This window comes from Notothenia coriiceps, unplaced genomic scaffold, assembly GCF_000735185.1.
Source record: "Notothenia coriiceps isolate Sejong01 unplaced genomic scaffold, NC01 NC01_scaffold00000284, whole genome shotgun sequence".
Taxonomy (NCBI): domain Eukaryota; kingdom Metazoa; phylum Chordata; class Actinopteri; order Perciformes; family Nototheniidae; genus Notothenia; species Notothenia coriiceps.
In genome coordinates, this window is record NW_011332985.1 from 171,351 (window position 1) to 197,979 (window position 26,629).

The 26,629-nt window shown below is 39.4% G+C and overlaps 3 protein-coding genes across 3 annotated transcripts in view; 1 reads left to right on the top strand and 2 right to left on the bottom strand.

Moving 5' to 3' along the window:
- usp4 (ubiquitin specific peptidase 4 (proto-oncogene)) overlaps window positions 1-2,740 on the bottom strand; it is a 12,761-nt gene extending 10,021 nt beyond the window's left edge. Inside the window, exons 1-5 of the mRNA XM_010785722.1 lie at window positions 2,496-2,740; window positions 1,025-1,152; window positions 777-907; window positions 573-699; window positions 313-458 (exon numbers count right to left, since the gene is read on the bottom strand). Coding sequence (XP_010784024.1) covers window positions 313-458; window positions 573-699; window positions 777-907; window positions 1,025-1,152; window positions 2,496-2,725 — 762 coding nt within the window. The 5' untranslated portion in view covers window positions 2,726-2,740. The remainder of the gene's footprint in view (window positions 1-312; window positions 459-572; window positions 700-776; window positions 908-1,024; window positions 1,153-2,495) is intronic.
- A 308-nt stretch (window positions 2,741-3,048) lies between these two features.
- emc3 (ER membrane protein complex subunit 3) lies at window positions 3,049-6,538 on the bottom strand. Its single transcript, XM_010785829.1, has 9 exons — window positions 6,309-6,538; window positions 5,753-5,924; window positions 5,205-5,262; window positions 4,988-5,081; window positions 4,711-4,815; window positions 4,478-4,559; window positions 4,276-4,355; window positions 3,907-3,989; window positions 3,049-3,827 (listed from the first exon to the last, which is right to left on the bottom strand). The coding sequence occupies exons 2-9, from the start codon at window positions 5,905-5,907 to the stop codon at window positions 3,699-3,701; spliced, it is 786 nt and encodes a 261-aa protein (XP_010784131.1). The 5' UTR covers window positions 5,908-5,924; window positions 6,309-6,538; the 3' UTR covers window positions 3,049-3,698.
- A 1,097-nt stretch (window positions 6,539-7,635) lies between these two features.
- On the top strand, window positions 7,636-17,951 carry LOC104958180 (RNA-binding protein 5-like). The gene is made up of 25 exons (XM_010785938.1): window positions 7,636-7,722; window positions 8,247-8,300; window positions 8,376-8,538; window positions 8,626-8,769; window positions 9,551-9,620; window positions 9,949-10,022; window positions 10,816-10,899; window positions 11,989-12,049; window positions 12,175-12,240; window positions 12,328-12,488; window positions 12,586-12,683; window positions 13,191-13,278; window positions 13,993-14,058; window positions 14,149-14,215; window positions 14,310-14,413; window positions 14,508-14,592; window positions 14,707-14,795; window positions 14,900-15,076; window positions 15,172-15,321; window positions 16,370-16,444; window positions 16,528-16,707; window positions 16,840-16,914; window positions 17,019-17,131; window positions 17,217-17,346; window positions 17,519-17,951. Exons 2-25 carry the CDS (start codon window positions 8,284-8,286, stop codon window positions 17,642-17,644), a joined length of 2,463 nt encoding a protein of 820 aa, XP_010784240.1. The 5' UTR covers window positions 7,636-7,722; window positions 8,247-8,283; the 3' UTR covers window positions 17,645-17,951.
- The last annotated feature ends 8,678 nt before the right edge of the window (window positions 17,952-26,629 follow it).

Below are 26,629 nucleotides of genomic sequence, written 5' to 3' on the forward strand. Positions count from 1 at the left end.
TCCGTCAGTCGGACGGACGGACTGACGGACCCCCCCCAAAACGAAAACTCTTCGGTTCTCCACGAATTACACAAGTCACCCAAATCAGCGTTAAAAAAGCGGGAAGCGCCGAAAAGCGACTAATTTGCATATGATTGCAGGGCTATGTTATTGCATTACAATAGACTCAGAGTTCCTGTTATTCTGTACAATGCGTGTCAATGAATTATGTATGCACAGTGAGTAGCAGTACTTTAGTGAGCTTCAAAAGAAATGAGGAACAGAGTGTCTCATTGATCTGAAGGGTATTTGAATAACACAGCTCTACACTACCTGTCCCTGGAAGAGTCCGGCATCTTGTACAGTGCTGTCCGGCTTATTCAGCTGCTCGTAGGTGTTGCTCATGTATTTGTTCCAGAGCCGTGTCTCCTTCTCCGATGGGATATTGAAAAGCGTCCTCATATCCTTCTCTATGGTATCTGAACAAATATATATTATTATTATTATCTTGCCATGCTTTCAGTGTGTAGGAAGCCATCTATTTAGTCATTTTTAAGGCCAAGTTAAATACAGAGAACAATGTGGCGCCTTACCTATAGTATCAGCTTTACTGAAATGACGTGTAACAACATTGTCCATGTTGTCATTCTCACACAAGTTCAGCTCCAGCAAATAGACTTCCACTTTACAGTGCTTGACAAACATGCCATGTTCAACAACCTGGAGCAGAAAGGAGACATTTAGGAGCCCATTCTGAATGGTCAAAATAAACAAAGTAAAAATGACAACAGCGTTACCTTCCTGACGATGGGTCTCTGGCACTCAAGGCAGCTGTACCAGCTCACAAGCTTATTCCATGCTTCAGTGGGTACAAGGACATAGTCCAGCTCATCTATGAGGTGCTCTTTCAGGGACTGAGTCTCCTGGTCTATAAGGAAAAAAAATGATGACAACAGGAAGAAATACAACTCCTATAATCTTTATGTGGGATTTGTGATTTCGTCAAGAGCAAGCAAAGCAACATGAATGTAAGTTTAAAGTTTACCTGAAAAGAGCCCAGAGTTATCAATTGGTCCTGGAAAGAGGCTACGTTCTCCAACATTGTACATGTCCCAGTTGTCAAATCCAACGTACTTCTTCCATTGTTTGAACCACCGGCTGTCGATTAGATACCTAAAACAAACAAGTTGATAACAATGCATTACAAACATTTCTAATTTGCAAAGACACCTAATTTCTTCTGAAGTCTTTGAGACTTATACTTTATAAAGCATTTGTTGGTCATCATATTTTTTTATATCAAGCAAGGACAGAAAGGGGTCAAAATATGATACAATGCATGAGACATTGTACTCTGTCTTCACCAACCCAGAACATTATGTAACAACAAACTGCCTTGGCATTTGCAGATATAGTAACAGCAAGCTAGTTTGACTTAATCTCCTCCCAAGCAAGAATCTCCTTTAGTTAATAGGCTTGTTAGAAAGCATTCACATAGTAAGCCGTTGAGTCATGGCTTTTTTTCCTTACTACTGTCAGAATTAGTACAACAGCTTCAAAAACGAAGAGCCTCCAAATGTGATCTTTCTTTGCCCTTTAACCTAAGGTTATTTGTTCTGAGCTATGCAACAGAGATACATCAACATCATACAATCATGCTCGTGTAAAATCACACATTTCAGCTTAAATGCCATGGGATAGTTGTTTATTTTTAAATAAGTCACAGGGCCATGAGACACTACATATAGGCAATCACTGATACATCAACAACCTTGTGTTATGGTCACTGAGTAGCTAGTAGCTGACAGATATAAAACAAGTGGTTCTTCCTTTGGTGTCCATTTATATCAACAAAGAAGACAATTTAAATTCTCGCTGAAGCCTGTTTAATATACCAAACTCCCGTCGCCCAGGCCTGGCTGATCTTTATGACATTAAACAATGTTAGCTAACACAGGCAGCAGGACGCTAAAGAAACCTTTCAGACAACTTCAACAGGCAGGTGAATACAAGCAGATAATGACATCGCAAAAATATTCCTGCCAACAGGCCCATTTCCTGATCACTAATGTTATTTATCTAGCAACGAGCCGAATGGCAGGATATTCCACCATCTGAATCCAGGGCCTGTTCTATCAGGGGAGTAGCCACCAAATCAGCCAACGTCACCTAACTTGTCACAAATGAGATATTAACGTCCCAGTACTCAACACATGAGCCGCGCAGCTAGCAATGTTAGTTTCATTGTTTACGACCAACGTAACTAGTTGTTACTGCATGCTCCACTCTCAACAGATACATTGGAAAGTCGGACTGGCTAACAACTAGCGTGCTAACTTGTTAACATTAGCTGGCCAAAATACAGCTCATCAGCTTTCGATTTCCGACTTAAAACCATTGGTAGCGTTAGCTTGCTAGCTTTAGCATCTTAGCGTTTCCTGTTTCTCACAAGCTAACGCTAGCTAGCTACGGCTAACAGAAACACCCTGGTAACGTTCGCCGCTGCAGATTCTTACCATTCGTCACCCTTTCTCAGAGTTGTTTTCAAGAGTGACCCAATAGTCTGTTTTTGATTTTCGGTTGAAGGGGTTGGCATTTGTGCTGCTACCGGCTCCGAGTCAGAATCTGCCGCGCCACCCGGCTCGGGTCCTCCTCCCTCGGCCATCATGCAGTGAGTGTGCCGGTATCGTGAACGCGCGGATGGAAGAGGCGCACTGACTGGGGCGAGCTTCAGAGCGCTGCTCATGGGAAACGCTCTTCCTCTACGGCCAGTACGAGCAGAGCTGTAGCAATCCAGTATAACTGCTCTGCAAACCAGTCAGTCATAGGATTGTTAAACGCTAAATGGCATCTAAGTGCTTTAGATCAAGTGCACCAAAAGTGCTACTAAAAAAAACATCCGTGTATTGTTATGACCTCAAATGTCTTCTGAAACATCAACAAACTTCATCACTGACTTCACCGACGAGACGTTATTGCTCCATAGAAGAATGACACATTAGTCAAATTACTCGTTTGCATTGTAATGGTATTTCTTGTGTTGGCTTCATTAAAACAAAGAAAACAAGGTATTTTGTCAAAACAGGCTTTATGTTGTACAAAACACAGGAGTTACATAACAAAATAAACCATCTAAATAGTTCAAAAACATAATTCCAATCACACAAACATTCTCAGCCAACAGCAAATCAATTTCTGAGTCTACTTCCAACTTTAGGCAAATGACGCAGACCAGCTGATCTATGATCTAACAAAAATAATTATTAAAGGTAGTTAAAGAATAATTAAATAAACATCATTCAGACCTGTTAAATGTGTTCTATTGTTTAACATGATGATAGATATGAGAATTGGAACAGCTAGTCTAGCTGTGGATGTAATAAAATAAAAAAAATCACTAGGTAGTTCACATTCTATAACCTAATGGCCTACAGATACTAGCTTATAATAATGCATTAAAAAAGCAAAACGTGTTTTTTGATCCTCCCAAACATTTTCTTGTCTCAAAAGAGATGAGGCAGCAGCAGAACCAGTGTATTGTTAAGATATTTCAGATATTCTATTAACAGTAATGGAAAGGAAATAGGACTACAAATCAGTGAATGTAAACTTTGCATAACATGAAGGGATTTGTCCCGTCTCTGTGGCTCTAACCAAAAACAAATCCCTGCAATAATCAAAATTCCAATTGAAGGCTCCAAATAGAAGTGACCAGGCCATCAGAAGATACCGCATGGCAGCTCCTTGCTAAACAAGCCATCAAAGTCCAACTCTCTGCTCATCAGATCCTCCTCTACACTCTCCAGTGCCCACTGATGATCCGTCAGTTCCAGTGCCTCCCACTCACCCTGTAATTAAGTACAGACACCACATTAATAACCAAGCAAAGCTCAACCATATTAATTATGCTGAAACTACAGGATATACCTTGAAAGCTTTATTTGTATCAGCAGGCATTGCCATGGCAGCACCACTCATCTGCTCCTGCATGATCCTTGACTGGTCTGCACCTGTAGGGATTGCATTGAGAAGGAATTACAGAAAATACCAACTTTAATCATCAGTGTGAATTGTGTGAACTATAACTGTCCAGGAAACATCTTCAGACATTTTGAATGACACTTTAATTGTATGTTTTGAAATAAATATTGTTATACATTAAATAACTGCTTGTATGGTGACAAATACGGTTGAACCTTCTGACCACAGAACAAGTAGAATTAACGATTTCATGTTACTTTCAAAGCATATGAAGTAGAAAATATTGCAAATTATCTTAAAATGAGCTGCATTTACCATTATCTTGACCCAGAATTAAAGAGTACATGCTTCGTAGTCCAAACACGTTCAGGAAGTACCATGAAGCCGAGCTCACCCTAGATGATAAAGACACACAGACACAACAAATGATAAAAAGGTCACATAACATCTCAAGCATTTTAAGAGTAGTTTAAAAAGGATACAGTAAATGTCTACAGATCATATTTTATTGGTTTACCAGGAGGCATCCAGTGAGAGCAGCTCTACTCCTTGCTGCAGCATGGGCTTGAACCGAAGAGTGAGAGGGAAGGGAACCTTAGCTGAAAATGAAATAGATTACAGAAGAAACTCAATGTGGTATGTCCATGTCAACAATATGCAATCAGGTAGCAAGACAAATTTAAAGTTGTCTTTTGCGAGGGTCACATTCTGCATCACAAGCAGCAACATCTGAGAGAATGACATAATTACTTGTAACAAATCCTGAAAAGGTCCAGTTGATCCAGCCTCCAATGAGAATCATGGGAAGCACATTGGTGACGTTTCCTTTCATCATATCTGTCAGCATACTGGGATCTGTGAAACGATACAGCATGAAACAAGAAACGCAACATTTAAGTCTTGCTAAGGACTGTTTTTTGTATAATATATATACAATTGTTTGGCTTTATTATGTGGATTGCAACATTTAAAATAGCACAATCATATTCTGTGTAAGTGTGTATTGGTAAATACTTTATAGGATTACCTGTCATTGGTGAGGGTGGAACAACCTTTCTTTTGGTCTTCTTGAAAAATCCATCTTCTTGATTATTGAAGTAGAACTTCCTCATCAAAAAGGACTAAAGAAAAGAAAAGTTGTCAGCACACTGTCGTTCTGAATTAATGGAAACAACAGCTGTTTTATGTAGATAATAAGACAATAACTTGTGCATTAGTTTTAAATGATTAATGAAATTCCCCACCTGTTTGGGAATGTATTTTCCATTTTCCCTGAGGATTCTGCTTCGGATAAGAACCTGGCTGGATTTGGAGATGAAACGAAAATAAATGTTTGTAAATCCACTCAACTCAGTTTTTTCCTTCAGAAAACCCAAATTCACTCATTTGTTTCTCAGGCGGTCCATTGAGGATTTTAAAACTGTAATTATTCAGCTAACTCAAATGTTAATAGTATATTGTATTAAAAGTTTACATTTTGTGATTTTGATAGGCTGGTTTATCATAATGTACACTGCCTTCAATCCTGTATATTTATATTGTGTATTCAATTGATAAACTCGATGGATATATATAATCATTGATATATATATATTCAATGTTTTGTTTACCTTTTATGTTTATCTTGTACTGCCGATATGTATATATTTTATTATTATTGTGCTACATGCAATCTACATGCTACTGTCATGAAACATGTTCCCAATGTGGGATCAATAAACTATATCTAATCCAATTTCAATTTGTTTTAAAAAAAATAATAAACTCAACCTTTCAATTGAGGATTACCTACCTGTCAGAAACCTGTTCTAACGTCAACTTCTTGTCACTTTGAAGGAGAATGGACACATAATGCCGTATCACCCCGACGAGGAAGGTGATGAAGACAATGGGGAGCACCACCCAGAGTCGGATGTTGGAGTCCAGCAGCAGCTCCGGCTCAGCCATCCAGCCTGCTAGCTTAACTGGAGAGACACAGACAGACACAGCAAAACCATTATTTCAGTACATAGCAGTCCAGTTAAACACAGTTTCTGTTTGTTTTAAAATATTAAAATGATGTTCTATTGAATTTAACGCATTTTTATTTTAATAGTTTGCTAAATTACTAATATGTAGGCAGTAGCAAGCCACCACCGAGCCTCGTTACCACAGAGCTGTCATTTAGCCGGTTTAGCTAGCTAGCAGCTAACGTAATACACGTTAAACAACAGGATTTAAGCTCCACCTCACAGAGTAAAAACGATCTGCTCTTTCATAAATCAGGAACAGTCAAGTCTGAAACTACCACCGATTAACACAGTTTAACACAAATCACACTGAGCTAATATTAATGTTAGCCAGGCTACCTTCTTCCTGATACCCGGGGTCACGGTCGGTGGTAGCAGGGAGTCTCTAACCGCAGAGGAAACCACTTGCTGTGATTTTATCCCAGCTGAGAGGGACGCGAAACATACGCTGAGCGACTTAGTTCAATTAATTAAACAATATTTAATAGTTCGCATCCACTGCTGCGGCCATCGCCCTGTGGTGTTGAATCCAGGGATGAGAGCAGATTTCTGCTTCTGCGGCTCAACCGCATCTCACCCGGACTGCAGCGCCACCCCGCGGTGATGGGTGGGGAGGAGTGTGCCCGGGCCAGTGTCTCTATTATGAGTCTTGAGCTGCAGCCTTAGGTCCATCTCAGGACAGGGCTGAGAGCATCAGTGGTGGAAGAGGAAAACTTGTACCTAAGTAAGAACTGTAATATCAAAGTGTATAAATATCTTGCTTCAAGTAAATGGTTCCCTTTCAAAGACAATCAGAGCCAAGGCACTAGAAAACCCTTACACAGTTGACTTCACCTTAAACTTTTACTTTTAATTTTAAATCGTGTTTACTATTTTGAATTATGTTTATAATTATGTAATGTTTACTGTTTTGTATATGTTTACAATTTTGCTTGTTTGTTTTGTGTATTTTTCTCATGTTTGTGTGTTATTTTAAGTAGTATTTTGTTTTCTTTGCTATTAATAATTTCTTGTACTTGTATTGTAAACTGCCTGGGAGTTGGAAAATATGACTCTAATAACATGTATGTATATATGTGACAAAGATAAAATCCCTTAAATCTTTTGAGTCCTGAATTTTTGCTTTCAAAAATGTACTTTAGTTAAAATGCTAAAGTTGTATATATAAAGTACATAAAGTATTCTCCTATTAAGGGGTGACTGAGTTATTTGAATTCTTGGTAGACAAACCTTCGCCAGTAAAAAAACGATTTGATACTGGTGGTGGTTTGGAGCACTATTTTTCACTCTCCTCCTCTTGTGGAAATCCCTGGCAATTTCTTCTATAAAGGTAGAAAGAGTTAAATAATTGGAATTGAAAGATAATTATTTGAATTATACATCATCATTTAATAGTATAGGCCTATGTTTTGTATTTAACTTAAGTATGCGAAATAGTAACTAGATTGAATCAATATGTATTAAACGTATTTTTATATTGCATATTCAACTTTAATATTCCTATTTTCTTAGTACAGTGGATGTTATGGTATATATAGAAATATGTCATTGTTCAATCTTCTACTTTAATATGTTCTCTTTCTGTTTACTGTGTCCTCCCGTCCAGCGGGGGGCGGTGATTCAACATGTTTGGTAGCAGCCTTAAAAGCCGAGAAGAAGAATCTTCTCCTCACTGGAAAAACTGAAAAAAAAACGAAAAATCAGTTTATTATCCTTCAAACGCTCAGATGCGACAGTCTTCGCTATTAAAACGGTATGTAACACAAAAATAAATGTATATCTAATTTTCCGACTAAAGTAAGTACAATTATGTAAGCCTACTCTGTGGTTTAAAACGTTAAAGTTATCGTGAATCTCGTTTAGCTAAACTGGCCTGCTTCTGTTTTAGCAAAGGCCTCCAGGAGGGTCATCTCTGAAATCCAATCCAAGCAACAATACCAGTTTTGTCAAATCTTTAAATTCACCTAAATCTAAAAAGGGGCCTTTTTTTTTGCCAGTCCTTCAAATCTGCATTCCTTGCTTTATCTTTGACTTATCTTAAGCCCTCAATATGTTTTCTGAATGTAAGGATAATATCCCGATGTCAGCATTTTTTGTATCAACATAGTTAGTGCAAAACTGCAAGAGTTGTTTTATCTTAATTTAAGTGGAGTATTAAAATATTCTGAACAAATCTGCCATTAAAGTTCATTCAAATCAGGTCAGACTCTGATATTTTCATACTACTTTTTAATATACATTTAATGGCAAAAATATCCCCTTTTTTTTCTTCTTTAGACTTCCTTGATCAAACGTGTGTTCTCTACATTAAAGCATGGGAGATGATAAAAGGTAAGATGATCACAATTCAATATGGACGTGGCATATATTCCTTGAATTCGCACTGAAACTCTTTTCCTTTTTCAGGCTTGGTCGGAGTGAGCGTAGTGGAAGATATGGATCAGATGGGAGGAGAGATGACCCCGAATGGAAGGAAAGACGGAGTCGAGATGTGGAGAGGGATGATGATCGACGATGGAGTGATGACAGACAGAGGGAGCGCTTTGACGACCGCAGAGACAGTCCAGAGGTGAGTAAACAGGAATACCTAAACCTTCATACATCTTGGTTCTACATTTACTATTAACTACATTATGTTTGTATTCCTTTGCATCAGCGGGGCCGAAAACGTCGCAATAGTGAAAGATCCGACGATGAATATGATGGGGATTATCCAGACCAGGACGACAAAATGGAGCAGGAGGAGGAGAGCAAGACTATCATGCTGAGGGGACTCTCTCTTCATGTCACAGAGGATGATGTAAGCGCAGTCTCACTGATGCCTCTTGAGGTTGAGCCACACCAGGCACAGTGATAAGGGTAGAGCTGCTGACCTTAGGTTCATTTCTCATGAGGGAAAGCTAATCCTTTGTAAAAAGTGACAATAATAAAAATTGGAAAATCTGCAAACTGACCAGTAGGAGTTTAGAAATCAGTCACACCTAAAATCCTTTTGTGAATGTACATAAGTAAAGATCCGAGGCAACCTCTGCAATATGTTTTTAATGTGTTGATTTATTCCTAAAACACTTGGACTGGCATGACAATGGATCCACCCTCAAGCAGCTCATTGTGGGAGGTTTTTGGCAGCGTCTGGTCTGGTTTTACCACAATTTCAGTTTTCTGACTTTGTTAAAATGTAAACAATATCAGATGTTATTTCGTGACCTAATGAACTTATTTAGAAAGAGGCAGCTGGACATTTCTGAAACGGGAGATATCACATGAATGTTGATAATACTGTTAGCTGAATGTGATTGAACCTGATGATTTAAATGTTCAAATAATGTCTCAAAACATATCTGGCATTTCCACCTTGATCACATCACACATCCTCTGCTTTTCTGTTTTTATTGATTGACTATATTGTCGCGTTATTTTGGAATTTTGTTTTGTGTACCTTGTACGGTGACCTTGAGAGCCTTGAAAGGTGCCTTTTTTAGAAATAAAACGTTTTATTTATTATTATTAAATGATGCACACATTAATGCAAAATAGAGGAGAAAAACAGTAATTGTTTCTGTCTACCCTCAATTCTGCAGATCCGCTCAGCTCTGGAGCAGCTGCCGGGGCCCCATCCTGTGGACATTCGCTTAATGAAGAAAAGGACAGGTTCGTGTTGAGTGTCTCACATTCCCCTCCACACTCTGTCTTACAACCCGCTTTACCTATTTTTTTCGATCCCTGATTAAAAAAGCCTCACTTTTTAAGATGTCTCCAGGTAAGGAGGTAACTGTATGTGTTACTCGCCTACCATTTTTGTACAAACATTACAAGTTACAGTAAAACAAATCTACCACCATCCCCTTGACCTTGTAAGCACCCTTCCTATCTCCGTTTTGATTTGAACTGGACTATACAAGCCCATTGTGAGTTTGAATATTGCACCAAGGCATTCTAACTAACACGCCTCCCGTCTATATTTGAATGCTGTTTCTAGGTATAAGCCGAGGTTTCGCCTTCGTGGAGTTTTATCACTTGCAAGATTCTACCCGATGGATGGAGACCAATCAGGTTGCTTCAACAATCACCAAGTTTAGAATTATTCTTGGAGATTAGAGCCCCAATGAAATGATAAGGGGAAGACCATACAGTAGTATGGAGAGTTGTGCATATTTGAAATACACAGAGCTTTACAGATCTAAAAACTGTTTAGTAGCAGGACAGTATCATAACCTTAACAAATCTGTGCTATTGTAGGTCATATTTTTGATACCACACACTGTGGTTTAGTATACAGCAGCCTTTTCCAGACAGAATATTCTCTTAAATTCTTAGTTTACTGAATGTTGAATCACTGTATAAAGGTTTTTGCTTTTGAAAATCCAATAACATCTCTTTTCTGTTTCTGTTTAAAATGTTAACCAAGATACTATGCAGAGAATATTTTAGGGCCTTATGCTAAAACAACCTTTTCCTCTTATTTTGAAAGGATTATGATTCCTCTTCACAGAGTCCCAAGTAGTCTGGTTCAGTCCTGACTGTCCAGTTGTTCCATAGCACATTCTGCTCCAGCTCAGTCATATTTCTCATCTTCATTTCAAATCTGAAGACTGGAGCGAGACATGGATGAGCTGGCAGCTCTCCGATCCCAAACACATAGAACCCATTTGTTTTGTTTTTTTGAGAGTCCCTCGTACACAGAACTGCAGCTTTCTCTCTGAACTTCTCTTTCTATCTGTTCCCTTTTACTCCTTGAGACACTGCTAAGCAGCTAAGAGTGTAAGCCCAGCCACTCTTCCCCGTTCCAGCTGCTCTCGCTCTTCTCTTTACATTTTGAAATAACTTATGTTTTCCTACTTTGCAGAACAAGCTGGTGATCCAGGGGAAAAGCATTGTGTTGCACTACAGCAACAGGAGGCAGACGTTTGAAAACTGGCTTTGCAATGCAGTGAGTGTCATTTAGTTTGAAGAGTTGTAACACCTTGCATGGTAAAATGAACAAGAAACTCATCATACATTACATTTACATATCATTTTAGCTAACGCTTTTATTCAAAGCGGATTACAATAAGTGCGAAAACCATAAAGATTCAAACTCCGAATAACAACAGGGTGTCCGCGGGGTCTTAAAAAGTATTAAAAGTTGATAAATCAATTTAGTGAAAATGAAGGCTATTAAAAAGTATTAAACGGCATTTTCCAAGGTATTACATTTTGTAGCTTGTTTTCAATAAGTACATACATTTTCCAAAGAGGTTGTATTCTACAGTCTGCCTGAATGTAATCATTGCGTAGGTGTGTAGTGTGATTCTGTGTAGTTTATTTATGGCATCCCGTTGGATTTGACGTCACACTGCTCCCCGGGCGCCGTTCAAAGTGGCAGCACACTGCTCCTAACACTAGGATGGGTCAAATGCAGAGAAACAATTTCCCCACAGGGATTAATAAAGTATAAAAAAAAAAATAAAATCTGAACAGGACATCGCACGCTCACTGCTTGATAGCGTGCGAAGGTCCGTTTACGCCGGTTGTTAAGCAACATCGTTATGCGGAAATGCAAGTTTGCGTCCAATTGGTTGGACGATAAGGAGGAAGGACAATCAATACTATATATAGTCAATGTGAGGTAAAGTGTGTCGCCAATGTAACCGGTTAAAGATGAGGTCTTAAAATGTATGGAAAGGGTCTTAAAAGGTATTACATTTCACTTCAGCATTCCTGCATATACCCTGAACAAGGAAAGTGCAGATATATTCACTTCAAGCAAGAACATACCATAGTTTTTTTTAAATATACATACAGTATCTGGATTATACATGAGCAAAATTGTTAGACTACATTAAAAACACAGAAAAAGAAAAGATCAAATGTAATAAAACCCTTTAAATACAAAGCACATGAATAGCTTATAGATGTATCACCAGCCACACATACAGTACATTAGTTGGTATAAACTGCCTGTGTGTTTTAGGCACCTAACTATGATCCCTGAATATTTGCCTATATTTTTGACAACGTTGTCATTGGTTTACCGCAGTGTGGGCTGTACAATTTCCGGAAGAGGCTGAAGTGTTTCAGGTGTGGATCAGCCAACGTTGGTGAGTTGTTTCTTCAGCTACCAACAAATATATTATGGTTCTTCCCTGTATACTCCTTCAGCTGTGTCCTGCAGTAATGACTTATGGTAACCTACCTACATGTCACACGTCTTTGCTGAGCACAGACGAGTCACCGGGACTCAGTGGTTTGAATGCAGACTCTCAACAGGCAGGAGACTACAATGGAGACAGTGAGTGTGTTTTCATTCCATAATCAATAGTACACTCGTCCAGTAAACATATCTTCCTTTATACATTTTTACTGTTTTTGTTAACAGCAATAATCTTGAGGAATATAGCCCCTCTTTCAAGTGTTGATGGGATTTTGAACCTCATGGCGCCTTATGCCAACCTGTCAGCTGGCAACATCCGCCTCATCAAAGACAAGCAGACGGGCCAGAATCGAGGCTTTGCGTTTGTTCAGCTCTCATCTCCCCTGGTATGCTATTTCTGTAGTCATAAAATCACTCAATATGCTTCTTCTTCCGGGAGTGTGCACACGTGTGACAAATCTTGCCTTTTCACTTGTCGTATAGGAGGCTTCTCAGCTGCTAACTATTCTCCAGAGCCTTCAGCCACCTCTGAAACTCGATGGAAAAACAGTTGGTGTCGATTATGCCAAGAGTGCTAGGAAGTGAGTCATCACACACACACACACACACACACACACACACACACACACACACACACACACACGGACACACACACGGACACACACACACACACACATACACACGGACACACCACACACACACACACACACACATATGCTGTTTGACAAAGCTTTCTATTAATAGAACATAGTACATATAAGCTCCATTAGTGGCACAACGTGAGCTTCACCAGGTTGGAAGTTCTGTCCCCACGTAGTGCAGGTTTTTAGATTAATTTGTTCTAGTGCCCTGATGATGGGGAAAAAAAAAGTGAAATTGGTCCCCACAAAGTATAGCTTCACTTTTATTTGTGACAAAATAATGTGTACACTTCTAAAATGTATATGTTGCTTGAAAGTGGTAATTTGGTCCGGCCAGAAGGTTCATTATTTAAATGCAAGCATATTCAAAGCCAATAAAGGACTGATTTTTCTTCCTGTGTGTGCTGCAAAATTAGGGTTTAACTAATCACTCAGTTTTCTTTCCAGGGACTCGGCGAAGCCTGACGGGAACAGAGCCAGCGCGCTCTCTGTTGCCAGCACAGCCATCGCTGCTGCTCAGTGGTCATCCAGCCAGGTATCTGGGTTTTACTCATGATGTGCCATCATTCTAAAACATTTAAATTAAAACTACTTGGTGTGACCTTCCAGGTTTTCTATTACATTTATATCCTGAAATGCTAAAAGGTAGTATGAGTACAATTAGTGAACCATTGGGCTAAATAACCTTTTAGTGATTTCTCTTAAGGACAGATATATTTGTGGTTGTTTACAAGAAGAGCAGGTATCATGCATCTTTTGAAGATCTGGCATTTTTAAAAGTAAGAAAGAGACTAAGGCTGACGTGACACCCTGTTTTCAAGATTCAAGGGTTGTATCATCATGTGCACAGTAGCTACAGTGTAGTTATGACAATGAAAATCTTAGGTCCCGAGCTCCTCCAACAATGCAACATATTATGTAAAGGACATAAGACAACAAAATAATAATAATAATAATAATAATACAAAAATAAAAATAGTGTAAATGAAACGGAGTACAGTCAAATTGAATAAAATAGAGCAGGTGAAAAAAACTGAATGTAAGGTTAAATATTGTACAGTGAAATACAATGAACTGTTAATGTCCAAGTGCAGTTTTGATAATCTTAGTGAGAGAAACATATTTAATAGGTGTCCTCCATTTACACATTTATTTGCAAAAATATGGGCTCAGTCGCAAATGCAACTTACTTTTAATTTATGTTTTTGTGTACTTTTGCTGATTTTGCTCTCCTCTGGTTTTCTTGTAGTTGCAGCAGGCTTCAGGGTCCAGCTCTGACTACATTGCTCCAGAGGGCTATGCACAGCAAACACAGGTGAGTCCATACTCTGCCTTAATATGAACATGACTTACAAATGTTTAAAAGACCAAAGCCTTATGTGACACTTTGTATTCTCTGATGTAGGGACAGAGTTATCAGGTGTGGCAGCCTGAAGTCTTGGCTCCAGTCCTTGGAGATGGATTACTTGGAGGTAAGAAGAGGTGTCAATTCCTACAATTCCTTATTTTGACTGTTTTTGATTCTACGGCTGGGTTTGCTGATCTATCATCATCATCTGTGCCTAGCTGCTCCAGCAATAAATGCATTGATCCCTGCGTCTCTAGCTGCTGTCATATCGCAGACAGCTCAAGTTTACCAGCCTATCATGGTCAGCCAGCTGGGCATTCAGGTAATACCATGGCGTGTATTTATTGAGATATAACTTTTCATTTTGAATTGACCACTGGTGTTTCATTTATCTTTCTTTCACTCGGTCACATCAGTTAGTGAGACCTGTTGATGCAGCGCTACAGACTGCCTTTGTTTCCACGGCTGCAGCTGCTGATAGGCGGACTGCTCACACTACAGGTGAGATACATTACATTTAAAATGGCTCCTCTGCATGTAAATGAATAGGGTACAAATATTTCCTTTGATTTATGAGGCATGGGCTTTTTCTTATGAGTCTCTGTGTATCTGCAGCCCCTGACCCCTCCACATACCAGTACAACGAGGCTACAGGTTACTATTATGATCCTCAGACCGGCCTCTACTATGATCCCAGCAGCCAAGTATGTTCCCTGAGCAGAATATACTGCCTAACAATATGCTTTCGTATTATCCTTTATTTGACCAGTGCAGCAGTTAAAATGTTTCCTATGCTTGTTCTCAATAGTACTACTATAACGCAGAGACTCAGCAGTACCTGTACTGGGACAACGAGAAGCAGACGTACGTCCCTGCACCGTATGAATCCAACACAGAACAAGTGTCGGCTAATAGTTCTTCAACCCCAAACAGCAAAGGGCTCAAAGATAAAAAAGAAAAGCCCAAAAGCAAGTCTGCACAACAGGTAAATGCTACTTTTAAAGCCTTAGCCCCCCTGTGTGTAACTTGTATCTTTTTATTTAAAGGATATCTGTACTGATTGCTCAATACAATTTGCAGATCGCAAAGGACATGGAGCGTTGGGCGAAAACCTTAAATAAGCAAAAAGAAAGTTTCAAGAGCCCTTTCCAAGGTTTTGGGTCGTCTAAGGAAGACGACAGGAGAGAGTCTGCCGCTGCCGACGCAGGGTTCGTCGTCTTTGAGAAAAAGGTATTGAGTTGCCACTACTAGCCCTTTTTTTGCATTGGCTAAGGGTAATAGCATAATTGAGGCAGTACTTGTATAGACTGAGAGGTAGATCCTTGTGAAGGCAACATACAAAATTCCTTCTTTTTGTGTGAATTAGAAACTATACACAGGGTTCGTACGGGTGCTTGAAATCCTTGAAAATGCTTGAATTTTTACGAGGTGTTTTCATGACTTGAAAAGTGCTTGAATTTACCTTGAAAATGCTTGAAAAGTGCTTGAATTTGACTTTGGAAAAGGTGTAAGAACCCTGTATACAGTACTAGGGGTCGACCAATATGGCTTTTTCAAGGCCGATACCGATTATTAGTAATCAAGGAGACCGATAACCGATATTTGGAACCGATATACATTTGCAGTAAAATCAGAAAATCTTGGTGTCAAAATATAGAATAACACAACTTCTATGAAATGCATTTTTACCCTTTACCCCTGGGACCCTGATTAAAGTAAATGAAGTTAAAATAAAAACTTCTAAAACTTGGTCTGAACTTCTGATATTTGAGTCTAACTCATTTAGTAGTCCCAGTTCAGCAGCACCAGATTGTGGTGCAGAAAGCAGAGTTGCTGCGAGGCTCCACTAGCAGCCGTCACAGTCCCAGCGCGTCACAGTTTCTCCGCTGCGAGACGCTACCCGATACCCGCCCCCCTGCAGCCCGGAAAATCTTCAGTGTTGATTGACACTTCAGTAATAGCTTATCAGATAGCGCTGTGGGCGGGACATTGCTCGTGAACAGTGGTGACTGCAGCCAGAGAAACGGCCGCATCAGAGCCAAAGTCGTATGGCAATTTGATAAAACAAAAAGGCCGATACCGATAATCTGTAAAATGCGGAATATCGGCCTCGATAATCGGTCGACCCCTATTCAGTACCTAATAATAATGTTTTTCTGAGCAGCTCTAATATTACATGTGTTACAATATGACTGACTTGATTGTCAGTCATTAGCTTTCTATTCATAATGAATATACAGTGGTAAAATATTTGTTATTAAGAGTTGCTGTCTTTTAGCAAACAGGAGGTTTGGAGATGCCATCTTTCATGATGGAACAATTCCAGACTGCAGAACAGGAGACTCCAGCTAAGGTTTGTTTCCTCCTTTGCCTTAATTCCCCCACTCAACCATTAAAAACAAACCGCTTCAACCTTTCTCAATTTTCATACTATAGAGCGTCCTCGTTTCCACCTACAACGGAGATAGTGAGCCGGAAGAAGACGGTTCAGAAAGAGCAACAGATGTGGAGGGAGAAATAACGGACTGGAAGAGGATGGTCTGCCTACTCTGTCGGAGGCAGTTTCCCAACAAGGACACTCTGCTGCGTCACCAGCAGCTCTCTGACCTCCACAAGGTGAGGGTGGGGAGCAGCAGGCATTCACCTGCATGTAGCTGTGAGAATTCTGGCTGCTGCCATCTGTTCCGCAGTATTAAGCTCCAATACAGAATCACGAGTGGATGTTAAAGTTGCTTTTAATTGTTTAAGCAAAACATGAAGATTCAGAGAAGATCAAAACTCACAGAAGATCAACTGGAGGAGCTGGAGAGGAAAGAAACTGAGGTATTTGGCACATGAATTTGAACCCATTTCATCTAGCAGTGATTTTTGTCTTTGTTGTTGCAATAAGGACACATTTTAATAAGGCTTCATGGTCATTTTAACAGTGGAAATACAGAGACAGGGCTGCAGAGAGAAGGGAGAAGTACGGAGTTCCTGAACCTCCTGCCCCTAAGAAGAAGAAGAAATTATTTAAACCGCCGACCCAGTGCTCTACAGTGTAAGTGTAATTAAATCTCAGTGCCGTCATCTGTAAAATGTCAATGATTGAATCTCTAACATCTCCTGGTTTTCCCCTGCAACAGAGACTATGAACAGCCCACCAAAGACGGCCTTACAAGTGATAACATTGGAAACAAAATGTTGCAAGCTATGGGCTGGCAGGAAGGAAAAGGCCTGGGCCGCCACCAACAGGGCATCACCGCTCCCATCTCGGTGAGGAGTGCAAAAGGATTGACTTTTTTCCCTTGTCTTGCATACTTAGTTCCTAACAGATGGAATATGCATGTCTACTTTTTTTATTTTCACTCGCAAAGCAATTAGCACTGTTACCTGAGGGCTAACTGCCTCCAATCTGTCTCCTCTAATAACCTTCTTTTCCCCACAGGCTTCACTAAGGACCAAGGGCACAGGCCTGGGTATTAAAGGAAGCTCATATGAACTCTCTGCATCTGACACCTACAAGGATGCTGTTCGTAAGGCCATGTTCTCACGCTTCACTGAGATGGAGTGAACCAGTGAGAGAAAAGTAATCCTACTGAACCGGGAACTATTCATTTTGGGGCCAAATAATCAAACTGTGAAACGGAGAAACGTTTTTTTTTCTTTTCCTACACAAACTTAAACTATGATTTCTTTCTTCTCAATGTATATAACATTTGATTTCGTTCTATATATATTTTGTCATCCAGTATATGTTTTCAGTTAAAGAAACATGTAAATGCTGTATATTGTTTGTACTTACAATTTGGATCTGAGGTTTTGTTTGTGTGAATACCAAAAAATCCAGTTGATAATTAAACCCAATCTTTGTGCTCAACAACTCGTATCTGAAAGATTTTTCTTACTTTCCAAAAAACATGAATGAGTATGTTATCCTTGTGTATCTCATGATGTTATTCAAACACTAACATAAAACATCTCTAAATGCATATTACCTACAAACACTAAATGCTCAGAAGATATCCCTCAATTGAAGAACATACAGGCTCTAGCTTCATCCAGTACATCCACAGTGTTTGGATTAATGTACAGGCTGATCACGTGTACTTATGTGCTCATTTAAATTGATACAAACATATAGTTTGGGCTCATTATACAAATGCTGGTATTGATTCTCTGTTCATGCTGAATTTCTATCTCTCAGCCACTTCAGATATGTTGCCCATTATTTCTGTCAGACCGTCTATATTGGCTGCCTTCATATCCTCTTTCCTGAGGCTTAATGGCTGAAGTGTTTCAGTAGCTCTCGCTTCAGTGGGATGCCAGGGATTTTGAAACTGTCCCACAGAATCCTTGCTGTTTGTTTTGGCTCGATTCAACTCTGCTTTTTCCCGGGAGAACTGAGAGCTAGCTTAGATGTGTGAGGCCACAGAGAGACAGTACTGTAGCTCCAGCCACCTTTATGGATGTGTAAAACTCTTAAGCTCTGTCATGATAAAGTGACCGGTTATGGGTTATTAATTTCTTAATTCCTGGGAAGAACTTCAATACTTTCCTGTTGTTATTTCTCATATAGTTGATTTTAACGATAGTCATTTTTGACAACTCGGACCAGCATTCAAGTGTCAGTCATGTTTCAGTAAAGCATTTGAAACATGTTACTATAGTGCTAATATCTGCTTTTGTATGTTGTGCACATGCCTTGTTACAGGAATTCACTTTCATTCCCATCACTAGGGGGCAGTGTCAGTTTTTGAAGGTATTTCTTCAGACTGTCACTGTTAAATATGATAGAAATGTCTAAAACCTTACAAGAACAACCCAGTTTATTTCTATGAAATGTATTTAGCAAATATTAAATCCACAATTCACTTTTTGTATGTAGTGTATGCAATAGAAATGGGAACATGTTATATTTATTGCTGGTCAGATCAGACATTTTCTCCATCTTGCTGCAGTTTGTATATCTGTACCACCAGCATGTCCCCCCTCCCCTGCCTCACAGTGACGTGGTGATGTCCTCACGGCTGCTGGGCACAGAGTTGGGCGTAGGAGGGGGATTAACGTCACTGGTGTTAGTTCATCATACAACAGTCACAATGTAGGAGGTTTCTTATTAAAACTATTTTTCTACTATGAGGTTTTTATGCATCATAACAGGTAGCCTGCTTAGTCAGGAAAGGAGCACGCACGTGTCTTTGAGACAGCCAGCCAGAGTAGCCTAACTAACCCTGTAGTAGCAGAATGACAGCTGTGATCTCGTGTTGATTAAAACTGCAGCACAAAACGAACTTTGCTCACTGTCACACTGGGACACTTGTGAATGCCTACTCAGTTTTCAGCATGGCACTGGCTCAGCTTACCAGAATCTGTGTCAGTTGACTAAGCCGTTTTGCATAACCCAGTCGGTGGCCACACTGAATAAAATGTGAGAGGATGAGGTTGGCACAAGTACAGCAAGTTTCAAATGTATAGAGAAGAATGTGATATGAATATGATTTCAGCTAATGCACTCTCTGTTTAGTCGTAGATGAGCCTAGTTCTTTGAGTACAAAATTATATTCCTTTGTTTTCCTTATCTAGTACTGTGGCTCAGTGGAGCAGGTCAGATCATTTTAATTATGTATTTTGCCTTACTAAGTAGCATTATCTCCAACAGACAAACAAATATGATTGATCTTGATGATAGTCAATCTTGTAGTCTAGATTTAAACATGAAGAAAGATCTGAAACCACTATACACATACAAAAAGAAGCACAGGACACTAATAAAAGGATGATACATTCTGGTACAACATGATAAGAAGTGACACGAAAACTGAAGCTGAAAAACAAGAACTACATCATAACCTGCATGTGACTATACAAGTATCACGATGACAAGGTTATAATGACAAATGAAGTTGAGCATGAACATGAGGAATTTCAGCCATTATCATATTTCAAGATCATTGTACTCTATCTGATAAAGTTGTTAAAATAATTAGTTGTTGTGTATAGGGAATCTCTGTATACTGTCAGGTCGATGGTGAAGCTGCACTGATCAAAAGGACATGCTGTACAGCGTGGTGTTTGTCTACATCTGAAATGTTTGTTTTTCTTTCCTCTGGGATCTAAAAGGAAATACATCTAAGACTACACTCCCAACAAATGCATGACAAACAGAAGGACTCACACTGGTCGTACACGTGTCTCATGCAGGCAACTCGCTTTAGACTCTGGCCAGCTGTCCAAACAGGAAAATGCAATAACTGAGGAACTTAGGAACCGGGTTCATTTAGAAAGAGTTTAGATGTCTTATTCGATCTTAGCATTCATAAGATGAGGTATTTCTACTTTATTATTCAGGTATTATTCCAAAAACCTTTGGGATATGTCTCCCAAGGGGCCCTTAAGACAACTTCCTGATACCATCCATCTGAGGATCTTAAGTATGAGTCTGAATGTTGTCAACATAGGTTGTTTCTTTTTTCTTTTTAAAATAACAATACTGTAGAATATACCAGTAGGGTATTTGGTTATTTAATATGCAGGAAACCTTAATGCTATCCCCAGTCAAACTTGGAAACACTTTTGTACTAATTATGTGTTCTACTGTTAATTTGTAGGTATGTATTAGTACTAAAAATGTATGTTGCATATTTTATAATATGAGGAGATGGCTCCACAATTCCAAAAATGGGATGGCCACACAAAGTGCATTCGGGGTTCATGTCTGAAGGATGGGACTGTTATTTTTCCACATACATTGTCGCATGAGCCTGTCATGATTCCTTCAGGTGCCATATGGTTACAGTGATTTGACGAGGCTATACCCAGCAACTGGCAAAGGGATGACATTTGAACAATAGTTGGTAAACATTTGTTGAGTTTAAGGCGAAGCTGCCAAATGTGGAAATTCCCTTGGTAGTGGCTTCAGTGTTCAGCTGTTAATTGAGTTTAATCCAATGTGGGATCTGTTCTGTGTGGAATTAACAGCTGATGTGAATATAATAATATATATAACAAGATTAATCTTATCTGATTTCACTTAATGTTACCTTGTTGGTGTAACTTGTAAAATAAACCTAATCATTTAAGAGATTTCCATGTCTTCAAACAATAGGGGTTTAGAGCAATACCATGGGCTCTGGAAGGCTGTATGGTACAGTTGTGTTTTGAGCTAAATGCGAACACCTGAATGCTATGGTAACATTTTGTTGTTTAGCATGTATAATGTTTAGCATGTTCATAATCTAAGCTCAGCCGTCAGTAGGACACATTGCCTGGGGACCATGGATGTCTGCATAAGAATTAGGTGCCAATCGATTCACTAGATGTTGAGATATTCTACTGGATACCTAATATATTTAACCTGTTGATGGCCATAGAGGAACACTTACAGGGTTGCAAAAGGCATTGGGATTCACCCTTTGGGTACTATGAATGTCTTGCTCAAGTCCAATATTTGTTGTCATATTTCATTTTGGACCAATGTGGAGAATTGACCAACAGACATTATTACCATTTATGAGCCATGTCACTTTCATGGCTAAAATTATATATCGTGTTAGTGATATGTAACAAAAATGAGCTGCAACTGATAGTTCAATTCCTTCCAATGATTGGAAGAAGGTCCATATCGAACATAATTCTCTGAATTTATATTTTCTTGAATGAACTTCATGGTAAAACACAAAGCATCAAGTCCATGTGTAAGGGACAAATGGCAGATTTAAGCCATTGAACCAAAGCTTTATCCTGGAAGGTGCATTGCTCCTTTGGGCCTCAATGTTTCTCCTCCCTCCTGTATTGGCTAGGCTGCTCCTTCAGGGAATTCTTCACGCAGAGAGAAATAATGCTCAGGACTTATCTCGAACGTGTGCGTGCGCGTGTGTGTTACAGAGCAGGCTCTTTGATTGCAAAAGAGGCAATGGATGGGCAGGTGGCCCAAGTATGTGTTTATGTGTGTAGGAGAGTGAATTTCTTCTGTAAAAACGTTGTCAGCTGATTGAAGTCTGAAGAGAATAACAAACATCATCCTCCTGGTTTGACAGATGTCTCCTCTTGATAAATGCTTCAGAAACTCCCAGATTACTCTAGTTTATCACGTCATTATGTAAGATTTAAACTTGCTGACACTATGCCGCTTTCTTTTTTATTGATTTGTCTCATTGCCTGCTGGTGTTGACGTGAAAATAAAAACTTCTTCAAAATTAAATAAAACAATGTTTTCCATGGTGATGCTCTCAGTCAACTCAAACGGATGCATTACATTGGATCCTAAAGGTCCTTCAGGAAAAACGAAACAGCTATGAGCTTCTTTAAATAAAAAAAGATCCATGTCCAACCTTACTGACCATTGATGATGAGCATGTTGTTAAAGTGGCCTGTGGGTGTATTTTTATCATAGTGATATCATGATGAAACTTGATATAGTCTAAGATTTTGGATATATCAATATTTCATAAGTGTTGTATTTTCTTCTGTTTAAAGGCTGCATACACTTAAAGTCATGTCATTTTCTCAATAGGTACATCTTGCTAGTACCGGGTTGGACCCCTTTTGCCCTCAGAACTGCCTTGGTTCTTGGTGGCATAGACTCAACAAGGTGCTGGAAACATTCCTCCGAGATTTTGGTCCATATTAGCATGATCGCATCACGCAGTTGCATTATCTGTGATGCGAATCTCTCGTTCCACCACATCCAAACTGTGCTCTATAGGATTTGGATCTGGTGACTATGAAGGCCATTTGAGTTAACTCATTGTCATGCTAAAGTAACCAGTTTTAGATGATTTGAGCTTTGTGACATGAGAAGATGGGTACACTGTGGTTATTAAGGGATGGACATGGTCAGCAACAATACTCAGGTAGGCTGTGGCGTTTAAGCTATGCTCAATTGCGGCTAAGGGGCCCAAAGTATGCCAATATAATATCCAACACCACCACCACCAGCACCAGCCTAAATTTCCCTTTTTCTGACCATTCTCTGTAACCCCTAGAGATGGTTGTGCAGGAAAATCCAAGTAGGTCAGCAGTTTCTGAAATACTCAAACAAGCCCGTCTGGCACTAACAACCATAACGCGTTCAAAGTCACTTAAATCACCTTTCTTCCCCATTCTGATGCTCTGTTTGAACTTCACCAGGCCGTCTTGACCATGTCTACATGCCTAAATGCACTGAGTTGCTGTCATCTGATTGGCTGATCACATATTTGTGTTACCAAGCAGATGAACCGCTATACCTGATAAGGTGGCCAGTGAGTGTATATTGCCCAGCCCTAACCTATAACCAACATAGATTGAAACCAATATTGATAACATTGAATACAATTTAACAATTACATTAATATTGACATATTTGATATGGATCTGATTATTCTCAGCCTTCTTATTTACCAAATGTGTTGATAAATAACCAAGGGGATTACAGCATGGTGCACTTTAGAGAAGGATGGGGAGCTGGAGAGTTTCCAGAATTTGAAGGATAAATATGATCTGGATAAACATGACTTCTACAGGTACTTACAAATAAGGGACTACGACAAAAAGCAAATTAAAAGAGACCCCTCTGCTGAAGTGAATGGTGTGATTCAAATCATAACTAATTCATACAAAGAAACCAACATTAGAATCATAACTGCTCTATACAAAGTATTGTCCACAAATAAACATTCAACTAAATATATAAAAGAGAAATGGAAAACAGAATTTAACACAAGCATTTCAGATGATGATTTGCAAAACATGTGGAAGATACATACTGGGGAGGCTGTGGCTCAGTGAGAACTTTGAATCGGGGGATAGCAAGTTCAAACCCCACTGCAGTCAGCATGTCGTTGTGTCCCTGGGCAAGAAACTTCACCCCAAATTGCTCCTGTGGGGATTGCCCACAGTATTGAATGTATGTAAGTTGCTTTGGATAAAAGCGTCTAACAAGTGACATATAATGTAATGTAATACATCAATCATCCACCAATTCACGGATATGGAGGGAATACTCATGGAAAAATGTGATCAGATTGTTTATCACACCTAAGATTCAGAAATACAAATCCTCTGTGCTGGAGAGAATGTGGAGAATCACAGGCCAACCATGCATATATATTTTGGAAATGCAAAAAAATACTTAAGTTCTGGGAATCGATACACAAGGTTTTGCAAAAGATACTGAGTTATGAGGTTCCTATGGACTACACTACATGGTAATCTATCTGGGCAATTGTACAGAGGAAAATGTTCACTACATAGATAGATATCTTTTAAAAATGCTGTTGATAGCTGGCAAGAAAGCCATAACAAAAAAATGGTGAAGGGTGGAGCCTCCTACTATGGAACAGTGGATGCAGATCGTGGAGGAGATTCATATAATGGAAAAAATGACATATCGACTGAGACTGCAAGAAACACAATATGAAGAGAAATGGGAGAAATGGTCAATGTTTAAGATTCAAACCAGCGACAACGAATACTGAACTGTTCTGTCAAATGAGAATGTGACTCCCGACTGCATTTTTATTTTTTTTTTATATTATCTCTGTATTTGTATCTATAGCTGTATTGCATTGTTTATTTAGTTTGGGTTGTTATGTACGTGCACAGCTGTTGTTGTAATAAAATGTCAACAAAAAATGTGTTGATAAATACAAACCCCTAACTATTGAGAAGACATGTCATTTTTCTTTAACATCCACAAACGAACACATCCTCAAACTGACTCATCATGCCTGAAGTCCCAGAGGCACCATGTCAAGTTTTGTTAGTGTTAGCTGATGTTCACGCATGGCTATGAGTCCCCTCCACACTCAATTCAGATGGCATTAATAAACCTTTGCCAAACTGCCTATGGTCCTACAGTACATAAAGGCATCACCTGACTGTAACCATCGTTCAGGTAATTGCATAACCACATAATTTCTACAGCACGGCTATTTGTTGCTCATCCACGAGTGGGCCTTGTTGCTTTGGATAATAACACTGACTTTCATCTCTTCCCCAAATGATGAATGCACACAGAAGATTGGCCTTAATTGAGTGTGATTGCAACATCATCCAGCAGGGCTCAGCAAAAAAAACTGAATGGGTTTAGTGGTCTGTGATAAGATCTTTTCTTCCCGTTTCTCCTAATTATGTAAATGGCGTGGGCTATGGGGCTATGGAGGAAGGATAGGATGCTACAAGTACCTCCACAAAGAGAGAGGGATAAGAATGTAACCAAAATGATTTTTACTCAATGAATGTTGATAGGAATATTGTCGGTAGGTCTGCCAGTAAATTGAAATAACTAATAAACCTTTGGATGGATTGAAATTAAAATTGCACAGACTTTAAACTCCCAAGAGATGAATTGTAATACCGTTGCCTTCAAGCGCCATATTGAGATACAATTTCAGTTTGTCTTATATTTATTTTTTTAGACAATTACGACATACAGTACCTCAACCTCAGATGTGCCTCCTTTTGTGTTTAGAAATATTTAGTAAATGTTCGCAAGCATGACTGTATTGTGATTGTATATTGTATTTATTTAGATAAGGTTATGTGTTTTTGTGTATAATTGGAATATTATTAGCATACCTACATATTATAAGTATTTCCTGTTTCCCCCATTTCAATGTAGATAGCCGTTTTTACTTAAAAGGTTCATAGTTCTCTGACATATAATTATTATGTGTAAGCTAAAATACATTCATTGCGATATTTAATTATTTATTTAGCACCTCTGCCATCTTACTTGCATTGCAGACCTGCTACACCCAGTTTCTATGGTTACGCCTTGCTGTGCACCGCTCTTGGCAGTCAGAAAGTCCTCTGGAGCACTACCAATCACCTTAAAGCTGACAGGTAAGGCAAGGTGAGACTGGTACACATGCACGGTTTAAAGAAAAAAGAACAGGGGGAGTTCATACAACTGAATACAAATGGTGTGCCTCCAGAACCAGTTGCCAGATGTCTTTGCTCTTCACCCTCTCCTCATTAGTTGACAGTGCCTAAACTAGCATACCAACACATTTTCGTGGGGAATAGGAACATCCAGAGGACTATACACTCTTGAAATGAAGCCCGGATTAAAGCATGCACTGAGTCTCTCTTTGAACTATAGCATACATCTGTTGAGCTGCTCTGCTGACCTCCAGGACGCACCAGCCACTTTCTCAGCATCTCTGGCCCTTTCCTCGATGGGTAGCCATTCCCCACTGGGTCAACCTCAGAGCAGATGCTGCGCTTATATGTCCCCAAGGTGAAATGTCCTTAGTTTTCCACAAGGTCAGGTTTACTGCCACAGCTTCAAAGGAAATGGTGGTTGCTGGATCATTCTGGGGTGAGATGACAGTATGGTATTTGTGGGAGAAAGTGCAGGATGTATCAGCATTGACGTAAAAAGATAAGGCACGTTTTAAAAAAGTACATGTATTATTTGTGTGTTTGTGTGCAGATTGAGTAATTCATGCCATATAAATGAGTCCTTTTCTTATGGAAAATGTGTTTGGCTCTATCTGCCCCCCCCCCATGAATATAGATGAAAGTTCACAGGATTAGGGAACCTGTTCGTATTTTACTGCAGGTGTGTGTG